This window comes from Meriones unguiculatus, chromosome 11, assembly GCF_030254825.1.
Source record: "Meriones unguiculatus strain TT.TT164.6M chromosome 11, Bangor_MerUng_6.1, whole genome shotgun sequence".
Lineage (NCBI taxonomy): Eukaryota > Metazoa > Chordata > Mammalia > Rodentia > Muridae > Meriones > Meriones unguiculatus.
Window position 1 is genome coordinate 57800448 of NC_083359.1, and position 17377 is coordinate 57817824.

At 38.2% G+C, this 17377-nt stretch overlaps 1 protein-coding gene across 6 annotated transcripts in view; it reads right to left on the reverse strand.

Annotated features, from left to right (window-relative positions):
* The window catches only part of Camsap2 (calmodulin regulated spectrin associated protein family member 2), a 79701-nt gene that overhangs the window by 24691 nt on the left and 37633 nt on the right, over positions 1 to 17377 (reverse strand). For 4 of the 6 annotated variants that reach the window (XM_060364373.1, XM_060364369.1, XM_060364372.1 and 1 more), the window contains exons 3-7: positions 13415 to 13576; positions 8717 to 8800; positions 8060 to 8092; positions 4219 to 4360; positions 3841 to 3980 (exon numbers count right to left, since the gene is read on the reverse strand). In XM_060364373.1, the coding sequence (XP_060220356.1) occupies positions 3841 to 3980; positions 4219 to 4360; positions 8060 to 8092; positions 8717 to 8800; positions 13415 to 13576 (561 nt within the window). The remainder of the gene's footprint in view (positions 1 to 3840; positions 3981 to 4218; positions 4361 to 8059; positions 8093 to 8716; positions 8801 to 13414; positions 13577 to 17377) is intronic. The other 2 variants (XM_060364374.1, XM_060364371.1) reach the window with 1 other exon arrangement.

The window sequence follows — 17377 nt, forward strand, 5'->3', positions numbered from 1 at the left end:
CCAGGCCTTCTCCACCATGACCGGTCCACCTCACCAAAGGCCAAAAGACAAAAACAAAACAGAGCCAGCTGTCCATGGACCGAAACCTCTGAAACTAATTAGAAATAAACCTTTCTTCAATCCTTTATTCCAATGCCTTTTACGGCAACAAAAGGCCAACTGGCTCATTAAGATCATTATGACTTTTTAAAGCCAAAAAATAAACTTCATAAGTACAGGCACTAGGTTCTACTCAACTAGTACAGATAACTAGGAGATTATTTTATCTTTTGAAACAATACCCCTTAAATGAGCAGTAATTATCTGTTGATAGAAAAGGAGTATTTATTTTAAGGACCTTGGTAAGAATTGTCCTAATAACATAATGGCAATAATTGGCCACAAGATGGCAGAACTAAAGAAATAATTTTTCTGGTAACTACACTGGAGATTATTTCATTATAAAATTATGACTAAATGGCAATTAATTGGTCATATTCCAGAAATGGTACAACAATAATTTAAAATCATTTTTTCCAAGACAGAACCTGACTATGTAGCTGTAGATGGCCTGAAACTCACTATGTAGACCACATTGGCCTGTAACTCAAAGAAATCATCCTGCACCTACTTCCTGAGTACTGGGGCTAGAGGTGTGCACCACCAAAACTAAGCTAGCATGTGTCTGCATGTGGACTTGTGCGTATGAAAGCAGAAGCCAGGAGAGGGTATCAGAGAAGTGACAGGCAGTTGTGAGCCACTTAGCATGGGTACTAGGAACTGAATTGCAAGAGCTCTGACCATCTCTCCAACCCTACGTCCTTTAGTTAAGAAATACATCTACATGTTTAAACAGTGTAGAATGAGAAGTCTAGGAAACCTTAACGCCTTCTCCCATATTCAACACCATACTCAGAAAAAGTTATTTTGTTTTATAATTATCCTAAAGACCCTTTTTCTGAATCTATGTATCTGACCCTATCTGATCTATATGCAGTTGGTTCCAGGACCCCATATAGACACCAAAGATTTATGGATGTTTAAGTCCCTCATGTAAGATTGTGTTGTATGGTTCTCCCCCCAACAATGTGAGTCCTGGGGAAAAAACTCAGGGTGTTGGTCTTAGTAGTATGAGCCTTTACCAGCTAATCCATCTCTCTAGTCCCCATAGGATACTTAAAACTACCTCCACATTACTTATTGATAGTTAATAAAGTATGTAAATAGTTATTACACTGAATCGTTTAGGGAAAAATGGCTGAGAAGATAGGTCAGTGTTCCCAAGTTTGATCCCTAGCCCTGAAGGGGGAGGGGGGAGAGAAAGGTTTACAATACACACATACACACAAGGTTATATACTTTTGTTAACACTATCCTCACTTAGCAGTATCTTAGGGAGCTTTCTATTCAGCAAAAGCAACAAAACTCTAAACTATCTTCTTTTACAAGGATCACTTACATTACAAAACATTCAAATTTATGACCCCACTAAAATGGATCATTTCTAACTTTTCACCATCATAAGCAATCTTTTATGTGCCTTTGGATGGCCACCCCTTTCCCCTAAAGAACAGTTTATCAAGTACATTGGAAGGGAGTTAGGCTCCAACTAGGACATAGCCTGAGTTTTCGATGCTTTTTTGGGTGGTGCTTAGGATCTAGTACAGGAACCTGCTTAGGCAATGTCCAACAGTCCTCTAAAGCAGCTATATCCTAACTTATATTTTTATAAGGTGGTGCTCATTTCCTATACATTCCTAAAGTGAAAATGAGATGCCCAGCAATATGGACCAAGGAAGTTCTCTGGAGCTTAGTCTTAAGATAGTACACTAAATTCAAACTTATGGTTATGATAATTAAGCTAAGAATGCAGAATGTGAGCAAAGAATTTTTATTGACAATTATTTATTTAAAATATGCCTGACTTAAGGAAATATTTTTATATTTGGATTATGCTCAAAATGATCTAAATATCAGGATTATATGATTTAATGAAAGTCTATATTCTTTTCTATTCTCCAGAATTGACAGGAAGAAACACTACCAAACTTAGTCTATACCAACTTTTAAAAAATATATACATTTTAGGTATATGGTAAATTTTCATGTCATATTATAGAAGTAGTACTTGAGTCATGGTGCCTCATTAGGAAATGCTTTACCATTAGCTTTACCTTCTGCCCTCTGGAGATTCTGAAATGGACAAAGGAAGAAGAGAAGATACTGGAGAGTAAGAATTTCCAGAGAGTCTTATGGAAGAAGAGAGTGATAGGGATAGAGGGACATGGAGGGGACAGAAGCCCTACAAGGAGACCAACAAAGCCAAAGGATCTGAGCCCAGGGGGTTCTGCAGAGACTGATGTACCAACTGAGGACCACTCATGGAGAGGACCTAGACCCCCTGCTCAGATACGGCCAATTGGCAGCTCAGACTCCATGTGGATCTCTGAGTGAGGGGAGAAGGGGCTGCCTCTGTCATGAACTCAGTTAACTATTTTTTGATCACTTGCCCTGGTGAGGCCTTGCCAGGCCACAGAGGAAGAGGAACCAGGCAGTGCTGATGAGACTTAAACTATGGGCAATGGTGGAGAACTTCCCGTTTCAGTAGACTAAGGGAAGGGGATGGAGGGAAAGGGGAGGGACAGTGGGACTTGGGGGAGTTGAGGGAGGAGGCTTTAATCAGGATATATAATGAATAAATTGTGAAAGAAAAGTTCTAAAAGAAAAGAATTTCAAGTGTAAGGCACTAGCATCACCACAAGAGGGGCTCCTGAGCACTTGTAAGGAGGACTAGCCTTGCACCTCTGACTCTGCTCAACAGAAACATGTTACCACCAAGACAAGCTTCTCAGTCAAACAAACAATATTATAAGATCACTTATCCCTAAAGCTGTGAAACAGAAACAGCACATTGATTGACAAAATTAATATTGCTACAATGGCCAAATCATTGAAGTGATCTATAGACTCAATGTTAGTCCCATCAAAGTTCCAATGACATTCTTTACAGAACTAGAGAAAACAATCCTGAAATTCATGTGGAAGGCCCAAACCCTGAAGCAAAGACATCCTAAGCAAAAGGAGCATTCAACATCTGATTTTAAAAATATACCAAAGAGGCCTCAGATGGCTCAGTGGGGCAGCATGAACCCAAGTCTGGATCCCCAGCACCTCTATAAAAGTGAGGAGGGACAGCCCTATCTATCACTCCACACAGACACATGTCCCAACACACTGACACTTTACATTTAGCTCTCTAATTAAAAATTCTTCATGAAAAAGAGAGCTTCATTGCTCTATTTGCTGTTTGTTTGCTGGCTGTCTCATTTTAACGCATGAATCAACTCACTATCAGTCTCAAAACACTGGGGTTACTGGCACACACCACACCTGGCTTGCTTTAAAAAAGAATCTCACCTTTGTTACAGTTATCTATGATCAAAAACTATTTCATGATTCATACTCTATGCTGTCCACACTAAAACAACAGATCAACTTACATATGACTTTATGTTTATCTTTATAATGAAAAGTCTTGTAGCTAGCAAAGGATGTTTAAAGAGAAAAAATCACCCCCTTCCAAGTTCTTCACTGATAAAGTTAATATGTAAGCTTTTATTTATATTTATTCATATTTAGACATAGAATTGTATCCCTGGCTCCTTAGACTCATCACAAAGCTCAGACTGGCCTTGAACTCCTGCTCTTCCTGCCCCTCCCCACTTCTATTGCTAGTATTTCAGAAGACTGAATTTGGGTCCTATGAATGACAGGTAATACTGTATACTGAGATATACTTCCAGCTTGCTGTCCCAGCTTTTAAACTTTAACAAAAGGCAGAAAGAGAATGATTTCATTTACCTTTATGGACGAAGCAGCATAAAGCATATCTTCCAAGCTGAAATGGCAGCAATGGTTTAAATATTCTTGGCAAAATTCCTGAATCAGTTGTAGGTTATACAGGCTATCGGCCAAAGACATAGTTTCTTTCAAACAAATATCTTCAAATAAAACAGGGGATAACTTTGGGTTAACTATGAACACTTCATAACTACTGACAGTACAAATACACAATTATGTAAAATCTCTTTAGCAAACATGTATTTATAATTATAGCCACTAGACAGAAAGTACTTTCTCAGAATTAAATGTTTCTAAACTCCATTAGTTATTAAATATTGTTGGTTTAAATATTTTTTGCCATCTATGCATTTAGAAATATACCCCTGAAACACTTACCCTCCAAGCGGACAACCCCAGGGCAGTAAAAGTGAATAAGAGCAGCCAGTGCGCAGCCGTCCGTACCATCCTTCAACAAGTTTTCCACCAATGGAATGCAAGGCAGTTGCTTAAGCAATGTCTGTTCCTTCCTGTAACGAGCCTATAGTATAAAGAGTTCTAAATAAATACTAAATTACGCAAGGAAAACCAAACAAAACAGAATTATAAATTCTAGTTCTTAGTCATATTGAAAAATATAAATCAGAAGAAACAAGAATTCAACTACTCAGCCTTTCTTTTTTTTGGCATTAATACAGTACCCAGGTTAAATTTACCATAACAACAATAATTTTTCTTCTGTTGTTGGTGTTTTGTTTGTTTGTTTTGGCTGTCCCAGAACTCACTCTGTAGACCAGGCTGGCCTCAAACTCACAAAGACCTGCCTGCCTCTGCCTCCCGAGTGCTGGGATTAAAGGTGTGCACCCCCTCAGCTGGCACCTGCCTCCGTCTTAACATTTTTATGCAGACAGTTATTTTTAGAAAGCAAAGACTTCTCTTTCTGAGGAAGCAGGCACTTAGACTGGGCTCTGTCCCTGGTTCTGATGTTTGGTGCCATATAGCCTGACACCCGGGGGACAGGTGGAACAGAGTATTTTGGTCCTGTTTCTTGACTCCAGGTTCCCTTGGATAGTACTTTCCAGCTGCTCCCAATTCTGACAGCAATTATAATTATGTTTTCTCAAATGATACCTTTGCCCTTCAAATCTGTCTTTCTGTGTAAGAACTTTCAGTCTTAAGTCTAATACTAAAGAAAACAAAAATTTAATCAGTAAATGAACAGAACTGATTTGAATGCAAAGTGTTCAGATCTGTTTTTGATAGCGTAACTATAAAATTAAATTTGATATCATTGTTAAAATGTTATATTAAGTTTATAGATTTTAAATTACTAGCGGTGGCAGAGTCAGAGGCCAGCCTGGTCTACAGAGCAAGTTTGAGGACAGCCAGGCTACACAGGAAAACCTTATATCTAGAAATCAAAATAATAAAAACGTTAAGACAGCTCTCCAAGAATGAGAAACACTGTAAAAAGTTAAGAGAGAAATTCTTGAGTCAAATTACCTGCACTTATATCCTGGTACTGCCACTTATTACCTATGACTTCAGACAACTTACCTAAACGCTCTTTTTCCTTACCTGTAAAATGGGAATAGTAGAACCTACTTTGTAGTAATTACTGGGGCATTTAAAAAGATGACAGACACACAGTGTACACTACTGAGCACACAGAGGCAACAGGTACAAGTTAGCTGCTATGAACTAGAGGCTTTACTAAAAAGCCCAAAAGAATACAATTTATTAACGATGCATAATGCCTTTTATTGGCAAAAATGCATGATTATAAAGGCTGATATTGAGTAGTCATTTTAAAAATATCTACTTATGTCTATGGGTGTCCTGTCTGCATGTAAATATGTACACCAGATGTGTGCCTGGTGTCTGTGGAAGCAGAGAGGCTCAGAACCTCTGCAACCTGAGTTACAGAGGGTTTGGAGCCGCCATGTGGGTTCAGGGGACTGAACATGGTTCCTCTGCAAGAGCAGCAAGTGCGCTTAACTGTTGAGCCATCCTCCGGCTACAGTTGTCATTTTTATAAAAGAACAATTTAAATTGTTTCTTCCAATTCTATTTAAACTGTCATGTCTGCAATTTATAATTAAAATACAGTTGTGAAGAAAAATGCTTGTGAGAAAAAAAACAGAAAATTCAACTTTATTGAACAAAATACTTAACACATGAAGCTCTAATTAGATTCTTTTAAGTGACATCCTCCAAAGCACATATGCACCATTGAAGAAAAGATACGTTTTTCTGTTTCTCTCTCCCTGGCTACTGATTAGCAAAAATCATGAGGCATGTTTTTTTCTTGGGGGAAAATTTATTTATATTTATTTATTTGAGCAGCACAAAGCAGACATTATATACCTAACTCACACATCACCTACATTCAGAAAACAATTGCGTAGCTGGGTACAGTTGTGCATGCCTATAATCCCAGCACTTGGGGAGACAGAGGCAGGTGTATCTCTGTGAGTTCGAGGTCAGCTTGGTCTACAAAGTGAGTCCAGAACAGCCAAAGGTACACAGAGAAACACTGTCTTGTAAAACAAAAACAAATTACACACATGTGCAATCTAGCACACAGATTCTACTTTTCCTTTCCTTTTCTCTTTTTTTGGGGGGAAGATGGTGTATCAATGCAGCCTAAGCTGGCGTTGATATCTCAATCCTCTGGCCTCAGCCTCTGAATGCTGGTGTTACAGTTGTGAGACATCTTTGATTACTAACTTTTAGACCACCCTTAAACCCTCTCATTTAAAGAGTGTGGGAGGAGAGGAGGAGAGGAAGAAAGCAAACAGAGCAGTTGTGAGCTCCCTTTCCCGGTGGTAAGCGCCGTCCCAGCCCTGCCTTCCTTTCTCCAGTTATCTAGCGTGAGAGGCGGACTGAACCAACTTAGTACCACAAACAAAACTGGTTTCATTTATTCTATTCCCTCTGCCAATCGGCATTTATGAATAAGAAGAGAGAGAGAAAGAGCTAACAATAAGTGTCTATGGTTTAGATATTTATGAGTGACAGGCCAAAGCATTTTCCTAAAGATTATATGCAATAAAATTCACTGAGCAAATGAACTTTAATGTAAGGTTTGTACAATTTCTAGGCAAGTTTATCTGAAGTCCCTGAGTTATATGGAACTTTTTAATACTGAACATGCCTTTTGTTTTGAACTGAATCCCAGGCGGGCCTTGAACTCTCTACATAGCCCAGGATGAATGTAAACTTCTGATCCTTCTGCTTCTGTCTACCAAGTGCTGAGACTATAAGTATGTAGACACTACATCTAATTTATACAATTTTGGGTGTTGGGAACAAACCCAGGACTCCATGCATGTTAGACAAGCACTCTGTCAACTGAAAAACACATCCAGCCCATACTTTATAAATTCTGTGCACAAAAATATTTCATAGTCCCTCTATAAACTTGAAAATCTAGCATTCAAAAGACCACCATATTTTATATCAATGTTTATGATATATACATATGTACACACACATATATATCCACTTACTTATATGTATGGGTGTTCTGCCTGCGTGTATGTCTGTGCACCACTTGCATAACTGGTGCCTTCAGAGGTCAGTAGAGGGTGTGTGATCCCCTGGAACTGGAGTTATGAACTGATTGTGGGCTGCTATGTGGATGCTGGGACTTGAACCCAGGTCTCTGGCAAGAGTAGCCAGTACTCTTAACTGCTGAGCCATCTATGCAGCCCACTAAGTTATATTTTTATCAGGATGGTGTATAAGAGGTCTTAGAATGCTTTAGCTGTCCACACTTAATCCTGAACCGTCAATCATCAGGTCAAACCAGACTTTCACACAGTTGAGGTACAATACTGATGAGGACACAGAAAAGCTTTTGATTTTCATCAAACAGTAAAGTGTTATCTTCAGTTAGGGTAAAAAGAAAATGGTTCTACCAAAAGGAATTTAATCATGCAGACAATTAACACAAGTGATTATTCAAATTCACGTTTATGGAAACTCTTAATACTAGCAAGATTTTGTATCCACAGGCTGTTTTACCCACATGCAGCAGTAATAATGGTCTGTGGATTTTGTGATGAGCAAACTTGTGCTTATTCTTTAAACCGTCCTTAAGAAAATATCTTAAAACCTAATCCCTCTACTAATGACAAAGAGATTTGTATGAAATGACAATACCAGCAAGCTATAAACAATACCACCAATACCATTACAGTCTGGAGAGAAAATCGAAGCAGTGAGGAAAACTTACTGGAACCAGTTTCCAAAACCATTTGGAAGGAGACTTCAGAGGAAGCAGTGGAGGGAGAAAGGGAAGTAGGATAAAGGAAAAGTCAATCAGAACCATCCAATTAGCAAGTTAAAGCAGGGCCTCTGACAGAGGGGCTCTCATTCAGCTCTCACAGGTTTATGCTAATTAACACTTCACTTACAACTACACCAGTTTCTAATAGCAATATCAGTGCCATCTCCTCTCACTTGCTCTCCCCATACAGAATCACATTTTAGGATATCAGAGATTTTAGCAACAAATAATTTTATTTCAGAGGTTCAGAATCACATATTGTACTTAAAAATACATCCATATTCTTAAAGTAAAAAGATTCCAAGGTTAGACCCTCAGACATTAGTACACCAACTCTAAGAAAGGAATAGTCTTTCTCCAATAAATTGAAGCATAAAGCAACTAGCAATGTAGCTGAAGCCACTAGGAATCCAAGTGTTGTATAATATTGCTCTCAGGGTGTCCTACAGAATATCATTCATTCTTTAAAAACTAAATTCAGTAAGTTTCTACTCTCTGTATAAATTAAGTATTAGTGCTTATTTTGTATTTCCCAGAATAATTTCTGGTAACTCTAAAATAAACTAATGTATCAATAAGTACATTTGACACTGTGGTGTATACCTTTTGACCTCCTGGAGCTTCAGCTGTGTGGTGCTCTTTAGACTTCTGTTCTTGTTCCATTATGTCTTTCAAGTGTTCATTTACCTTAAAATATAAAAATCAATTTGAATTTACATTAAAATTTAGCAATAAACTGACATGGTTAGAGCCCCAATATTAAGTACAAGTATCACTCAAAATGTCACTTAAAAAAAAAATATGTCACTTTTACAACTAGAAAAGAGTACCCCAGAGGGAACTTTACTCAAAACTCTAAAATCAGTCCTACAACTTACACAGTAATCGTTGAACACCTACTGTATGACAGATACTGGGAAGTTCCAGTTCTAGTGAGAGCTTACTATACTTTTAACATGTATTGTATTACTAGGCATTCAACACACAAAGCCTGTCAGAGATAACAACTCTTATACACATGTAAATGGTGGAGCATGAGCTACTATGTGAGAGATCCTGTGTTCAATCAGAACACCAAACACATACAGTAATGAACGCAAGTGTGTATACATGTGTAAAAAACAAACAAACCTGTAAACAAAGTTAAACAAAGGCAAGCAGAAGAAGGAAAGGACTCAGTCTTAGGAAGAAATAAACACAATGGACTGTATTCACGCTTATAAGGTGTTCATTCTAACTGAAAACTTGACACAGCCTACAGGTACCTGGGAAGAGTCTCACTGAGGAACTATCTACATTGGGTTGGCCTGTGGACACCCTTAGCGGAGGCTGTCTTAAATTAACTGATGTGGGAGATAGAGCCCACTTGTGGGTGCGCCAATGGCAGGAGTAGTGAGAAAGTGGTGCGTGCGCATGTGTCTGTGTCTGTGTGTGTGTGTATGTAATGAAATGTGTAAGACTTGAGACACTGAGCACAAGCAAGCAAGAAAGCAGCATGAATTCATTTGTCTGTGTTCTTGGCTGTGGGTAGGATGTGACTAGCAGTTTGAAGTCTCTCCCTTGATATGCCCACAATGATGAACCGTAACTTAGAAATAGTAGCTGAAATAAAGCCCTTTGTTTTCTAAGTTACCTTTTATCAGGGTATTTTATCACAGCAACAGAAATGAAACAGGACACTGGCCTCTTCACAACTGATACAATAAAGAGTGACTAGAACTTACGCCGAAAAGTAACCTCACTGGCTTGAAGAATCAAAGAGAAATCTGACACTATCAGAGTAGATGTGAAGTGCATCCTGGGAAGGAGGAACCACAGTTAAGGAAGACCAAAGTCTACATTGGTGGTTTTCAACCTTCCTAATGATGCAGCCCTTTAATCTAGATCCTCATGCTGTGCTGCTGATCCCCAACCATAAAATTATTTTGTTGCTACTTCCTAACTATAATTCTGCTACTGCTATGAATTGCAATGTAAATATCTAGTATGGAGAATATGTGACCTCCATGGGGTTGTGACCTACAGGTTGAGAGTCACTGCTTTAGGGCAATAGGATGAAAAAGGGTATTCCAAGCCAACAGACCTAGGAAACAAGCAGATGTTGCTGTTTCTGACAAAAAAAAAGAATTCAAACCAAAACTGGCAAAATAATAATAATAATAATAATAATAATAATAATAATAATAAATAAAGACAAAAAAAGAACAGAAAGAAAAAAGAGGGTCACTTCTAACTGGTTAAAGGAACAATCCATTAAGAGGATGTTAGATAGGTACATGCAATTTCATAAAACAGGTATCACTACATAAATGCATCATCACAAATTAATGCCAGCACAACTGTGGGCAATTTCAGTGCCTACTTTCACTAATGGGCAGGTTATCTTGGCAAAAAGAATCAACAGAAAGACATCTGAATGACACCACAAATCAAAAGGACTTAAGAGGTATATATAGAATATTCCCTCCATACACTGTAAAGTATACACTTTTTTTCCCAGCAGCCCATGGGAGTTTCTTTTAAAATATATCTACATCAGGACAAAGTCAACAAATATGTGAAGACTGAAATAATTCCTTGTATTCTACCTTATCACAATGGTCTACGGCTACAGATCCCACCGACCCTAGAGCTCATGGAGAGAGTAAAGCAAACTGAACTGGTTGAGGAAGGAGGCCTAGAAGAAATAAAGAAGGAAAAAAAAAAAAGCCATGAAACAAATGAAAACATACCAAAACACTACAAAAAACAATGAATGAAAGCAGTCCCTGGAGTACTAGGGGTGGGGGTGGAAGATGATTTATGGCTCCAAGTGCCTACATTAGGAAGTCAGAGAGCTCTCAAATAATGACTTAATGTTATACTTTAAATCTCTGGAAAAAGAAAAACAAGCCACATTCTAAATCAGTAGACGGAAAGAAACCAGTAAGATCAGGGCAGAAATTAATGAAAACACAAAAAGGAACAAAGAATGAAACACAGAGTTGCTTCTCTAGAAAGAAGACAAAACTCAGCCAAACTAATGAACAGAAAGAGAAGACACAAATTAATAAAATTAAGAGATGAAAAAGGGAAACATTGTACCAGATGCCAATGGAACTCAGAAAATCTTTAGGTCTTACAAAAAAAAAAAAAAAAAAAAAGACCACATTATTTCATTAAACTGGAAATCTAAAATAAATTAATTTATATGTGCCTATGACTTATCAAAGCTAAATCAAGATGAGAAAACAATTTTAAAAGATGTAGTCACTGGTGATATATACCAGACCCTCAAAGAACTAAACCCAATGCATCTTAATCTATTCCATAAAACAGAAAAGGAAAAACAAAACAAAACAAAAACATGGCTAAACTCTTTACAAAGCTAATATTATTCTGACACGCTAAACAACAACAGAAAAGAAAATTACAGACCAAACTCTCTGAAAAATATAGCTGCAAAAATTCTCAACAAAGTATTTACAAACTTGGTTCAAGAATACATCAAAAAGATCATTAGCCATGATCAGGTTGGCTTTAATTCCAGAGATGCAGGAATAAATGGACTCAAGGACAGAATTACACAGCCATCACCACAGGTGCAGGAAAAGCTTTTGAGGAAATCTAACACCAATTCACATGAGCAGTCATACAGAGGGGGCTGGAGAGAGATGGCTATGGAACTATACGGAGTTTTCAAAAGAAAAAATACAAATGGTTATAAATATTTTTAAAGATGTTCAATATCGTTAGCCACGTACATGCCATGGCCTTGATGTGGTGACCAGAGGACAAATTGCTGGAGTTAATTGTCTCTATAGCCAAGCCACAGGTTTCTGATCCAAGTTTACAGTATCAGACAGGAATTACCTCCTTGAGGAAGCCTCAAATCCAATCTGAGAGAAGTTCTGTTAGCCCCATAACTGCCATGCCACTTTGGTACCAGTGGGCATACTTGCCTGGCAGATCATATTATAGCACACACACAGTCTAGCAGTGGGTAAAAGCATGTATCAAACTGCCTTCTAAAAATTTATGTTTATTCTCACAGATCTGCTTTCAGCCTTGGTCAGAGATACTTCTTGCTGCAGTGGGTAGTACTTGAAGAAACTTACAGCTGGTCAGAGAGTTAATGCATGGCTGTTGAGTGCTCATCTCCAAATGGGACATCTACATAATCTCCTGCCCCAGAGGCTCAGGGAACTTCATGGAAAATGGGGTAGAAATAAGAGCTGGAGAAGGGAGAGGACTGCTGGGAAATGCTGTCTTCTAGACATGACACAGCCACTGTATTCATGACAGCACACAATCCCCGCCACTGCTTTCCAAGCACTCAAACTACAGGTGGGCTGCCAGCTTTTTGTAGGTTCAGATCTGAAACTCTGGACTTGACGTAGCAAATGCTTTACTTACTAAGCCATCTCTCCAGCCCAATTTAGCTTATGACAAGATTCATGCAAGCATTTAAAAAAGGACACCTTAAGTTTTAACTTCTAATTTGTTCAGTGCTAGGCCACAAATCTGGTTTAATTTATCTCTGCAATCACAACTGTAAATTAAAATAGATCCATCCGGATGTGGGGGCAAAAAGCTTGAAATCCCAGCACCTGAGAGACAGGGCAAGAGGCTCTCTACAAGCTTTGTCAGTCAGGCCTATATACTGGGTGAGACCTTGTCTCAAAACTGAATGAAAAAAAACAAAAAAAACAAAAAAAAAAAAAACACAAGAACAAAAACAAAAAAACTGAATGCATGGATGTGGGTCAAGAAGAATTAACTACTCAAATGACAAGGAGAATTATAATTAAGAACTCAACCGTATTCAAAGCAGAAAACAAAAAAATCTCTAAGAAAATGAATCCACAGTCAATATAATTTTGTATATTTTGATTAAACAAACCTAAGACTCTCCTAATAAGAAATGTGTGAGAATTAAATCATTCAAAAATATTCACTGCTCACTAATGTGGTTCTCTATTCTGAATGCTCTGAGTTTTGTAAAAATCCAGTAATTATAGCTATTGTTAAATATATAAAAATCTGTTTCACCATATCAACACTTTCATTTTAAGACTAGGTCTCACTGTAGCCCAGTCTGGCCTTGAATTCAGTAATCCTGCTTCAGCTTCACAGGTGCTGAGATCACATACTAAGCACTGTGTTCAGCCTTACGCTTTTTAAAATAAAATATCCGAAGCATTGTACAACTTTTTATTTTATGCTTTTGATTCACAACAAAAAGCCATGCAGGAGCAATGCATACCTGAGGGGTTTAGTTGTTCTGTTATTAGAAGCATTTTCAATCAAGTATAAGCCTACCTTATTTATCCAGTACATGACAGCATCCTCAATATCATAGGGTAGATCTGTGGCTTGAAAAAAAGTTGAATACTGTTGAGCACATGCAATTACTTTTTCTACGCTGACCATCTCTACAGTGTAAGCCATCATTAGAGTATCAATCATGGCCAAATGTGCACTCTGAAAATAGAAAAGCACAAACAGTTTCAAAATTACACTTAGAAATTGCTTCATTGTAAAATATTAGCATTTTCTTAAAAACAGTAGTAAAACCAGAACACAGACAGGTGTTAAGAAAGCACAAAGCATGCTAAGATGAGCTGACAGGACCAGACTCATTTCATTATTCAAAAGCTATCAAAAATCCATGTTAAGATGCTCATTACCTATTCAAAGGCTCTTTTCCCCCTTTCTCGTGTATCATGTGCTTTGCAGTTTACACACTCCAGAATCACCTTTAGTAATTTTGTTTTTCAAACTCACATAGGTTAACTTTATAGTTCCAACTTTTAAAATATCCTTCTGTGTTCTTCATTAATACCAGCACATCTTCAATTTATACTACCAAGTTTCACTTCTGAATAAACAGCAACAACAACAACAACAAAAATCTATTAACTGATTTTCTTGCCTCCAAAGTCTTTCTCATCTAACTCCCTAGGGCACAGGACTGTTAGCACTTCCTTAGGGTTTTTGTTTTTGTTTTTGTTGTTGTTGTTTTTGGTAATATACGAATCTGATCTAATACTGTGGCAGGACATAAAGGGTTACTCTTCCACTTCTACTTCAAGGTGTCTTCGGTATTGCCTGTATTCTTACAAGAAAAATTAACATATACTAGTCAAGTACGACATTCACATGGTCTACTATCTCTGGCATTACAAATGTACTGTAATATTGTCCTCTAGGAGACAATTACTTCCTGTGGGGCAACTGGGTCCAAAAGTAGCTACAGTTTAAGCTTTGATAACCAGGGAAGTTATACCACTCTTACATCCCACCAAGAATGTTATCAGGATGCCAATTCCTACATTTTTAAAATTTTACTTTTTTCATCTATATGAAAGGTTAAAAAAAATCCCACACTCTGCAATTATCTGATTATTGCTGGACATGCTTTTATGTGGTTAGCAACTACTTTCTGTTCAGAAACTTCCTATTTCTTCCTTTGGGACATTGTCTTTCTCACTAATTTGTAAAGAGCTCATCATATACTGGGTACCCTGTTAGCCCTCTGTTGACTGTATAGCAAACACTATATAGCCTTCCTTGATAAAATTTGTCAGTTTTTCTGCTTTATGGCTCTGGAGTTTCCATCCTAAGATAGAAACACTGTCCTCTTTATTTTCTCCAGTATGTTAAATCCACTTGAATTTTAGAGATGTTCTAAACTAGGGGCTTGGTGATTTTTCCAAATCAGAGAGTGTATCCTATCCTTCCTCCATATCCCTCTTTATACACCCCCACTGTACAGAAGTTTCCTTGGAGATCAAGCTTGGAAGGGAGCTCCTTAAGACAGAGGATGTTAAAGGAGGTAAAGGAGAGGTGAAGCTTTCTCAAGTTGGGGAAGTAAACAACTCAACAGCTTCAGAAGTCCTTAAAACCAGACTTACTAGGCTCCTCTATTTCCCCAGCCCATATAAGCTGTAAGGACTGCTGAAGACACTCTCAGACAAGCTGAGCTGCCTAGAAGAGACTCAGACCAGCTGAGGTGCCTGGAAACAGCTGAGAACAAATAACTACCTGAAAGGACGCCTTCCAATCTACTGAGCTGCCTGTGAGCTACGCAGTGTGTTGGAGATTCCCCTGGGTAAACTTGTCACCCACTCTGGGGAGGGCTTTGGGAATGCAGCTATCTCACAGTCATTTCTGCTCCTAACTGTTCACAGATTCTTGTAACTTCAATAAAACACATTGGTTCACTACGTCAGACTGTGTGGGATCCTTACTTTGGTCTGCGTTAGCTCTCTAACTGGAGTGCGTGGATGTTTGTTCAAGTATCTTCAGGAACAGTGCCACATAAAAACTCCTTACCAAGATAAAGCTTTCTTACTGTCTGACCTGTAGTATCACTCTAGCTATACTACTGCCTCTTCACACCCTAAAGTCTTTGAAAACAACCACACAAAAACTGCCTGCTATTCTTTAAGTCTGCCATTCCTTTTCAAGCTTCCTTGTTCTTGAGGTCTTAAATCCTCCTTATAATATTGACTGACACTGGTTTGAATGAGACTCTCACTGTAAAGCTTTCCCTCCACCCTTTCCAATGAGATGCCTCACTCATCCTCTAAACTGAGCACAGATTCTTACAAACTACAGTTGTGCTTGTATTACATTCTGAATTAATCAAGTAGGAAACGAGCACAGGTATTTTTAAGGAGCTTCAGTGATTTATGCCAAAGAGCAATCAGGGATAAAAACTACTGAATTCTCTCACATCTGTACAGTCATCTGCATACAAAACTGTTTCTTAGTAAACAGAAGGCAGGACACAATGTTACCTTCCTATATACTACATCTATGGAAGGAGGGAGTGAGGAAGGAAGGAGAAAGTATGAACTTAGAGGGAGGCTTTGTGCTGGAAGTGAAAGAAATGAACTGATTGTATTTGGGAGAGGGGGGCTCAACCATTTCATAGCATTAAGAGGAAATCAATGCTCTGTGTGAAACAGACAGCTTCATGCTGGCGATCACAAAACCTATGATGACTCATTTATATACCAGATAGTATGCCAACTACTTTCTTTATTTACATTTTAGCTGGCCACAGTGGCACATATCTATAATCCCCAGCTATTTGAAGCTAAGACAGGAAGAATTCTTGAACCCAGGAATTTAAGACCATTCTGTGCAAGGAGACCTCCATCTCTTTAAGAAAGGTGCTTGCTTGATCAGGACGGTGATGGTGCCAGAGATGGTATTAGAGGCAGAGGCAGGCAGATCTCTAGCCTGATCAACAAAGCAAGTTCCAGGACAACCAGGTCCACACAGAAAAACCCTTTGTCAAAAACAGAAGAAAAGGAAGGGAAGGAAGGGAGGGAGGCAGGGAGGTAGGCACTTGAAGCCAGGCCTTTAATCCCAGTACTGGGGTAGTGGGGGTTGGAGAGGCAGATCTCTGTGAGTTGGAGACCAGCCAGGTCTACAAAGTGAGTCCAGGACAGCCAAGACTACACAGAGAAATCCTATCTCAAAAAAAAAAAAAATCCCTACTTAATCAGCAAGCTCAGTTCAGTAAGAGACCCCTCTCTCAAAAAAAAAAAAAAAAAAAAAGGTGGACAGTGGCAGAGGAATATACATAATGTTGACCTCTGGACCAAACCCACCTGACCAAATATCAATCATCTCTGAACTGAAGAACTGAAGGTGTTCTAGACTTTCAGTATCAAATATTCAGCCAAGATTAGATTCTTTATGGAAAAATAAATATGCACACTCATGTTATTGGTCTGCAAACTTGCTTTCCTTTAGTAAATGATAAAGATTTATATATATATATGAATAGTTTTAAAATAAATTTATGTAGGGGAAGTGGTGGTGTACACCTTTAATCCCAGCATTTCGTAAGCAGAGGCAAGTGGTTCTCTAAAGTCAAGGCCAGCCTGGTCTACAAAGAGAGTTCTATTATAGCCATGACTATTACATAAAGAAGCTCTATCTTCAAAAACCAAAATAAATGAACAAACAAATTTTAAAAATTGTGATTATTTGTAAATATCTGATTTGCATACCCAGGCTCACAAAAAACATTTCCCAGGATCACAAATTGAAAAAGTTTAATAAGCCCTGCTCTAGAGAGCATAGGACTTGCCCTTTTTCTTATCCCCAGACAAGGCATCATGGATAAAATCTCTTAAATAAATGAGCATTAAAACTATAACCTTTATGGACAACAATGTGGCAAACATTTCAAGAGCCACTAGACAATTCATATATCCTAAGATTCCTCTTGGCTACCTGTCCTACAGATATGACAGAAGAAGT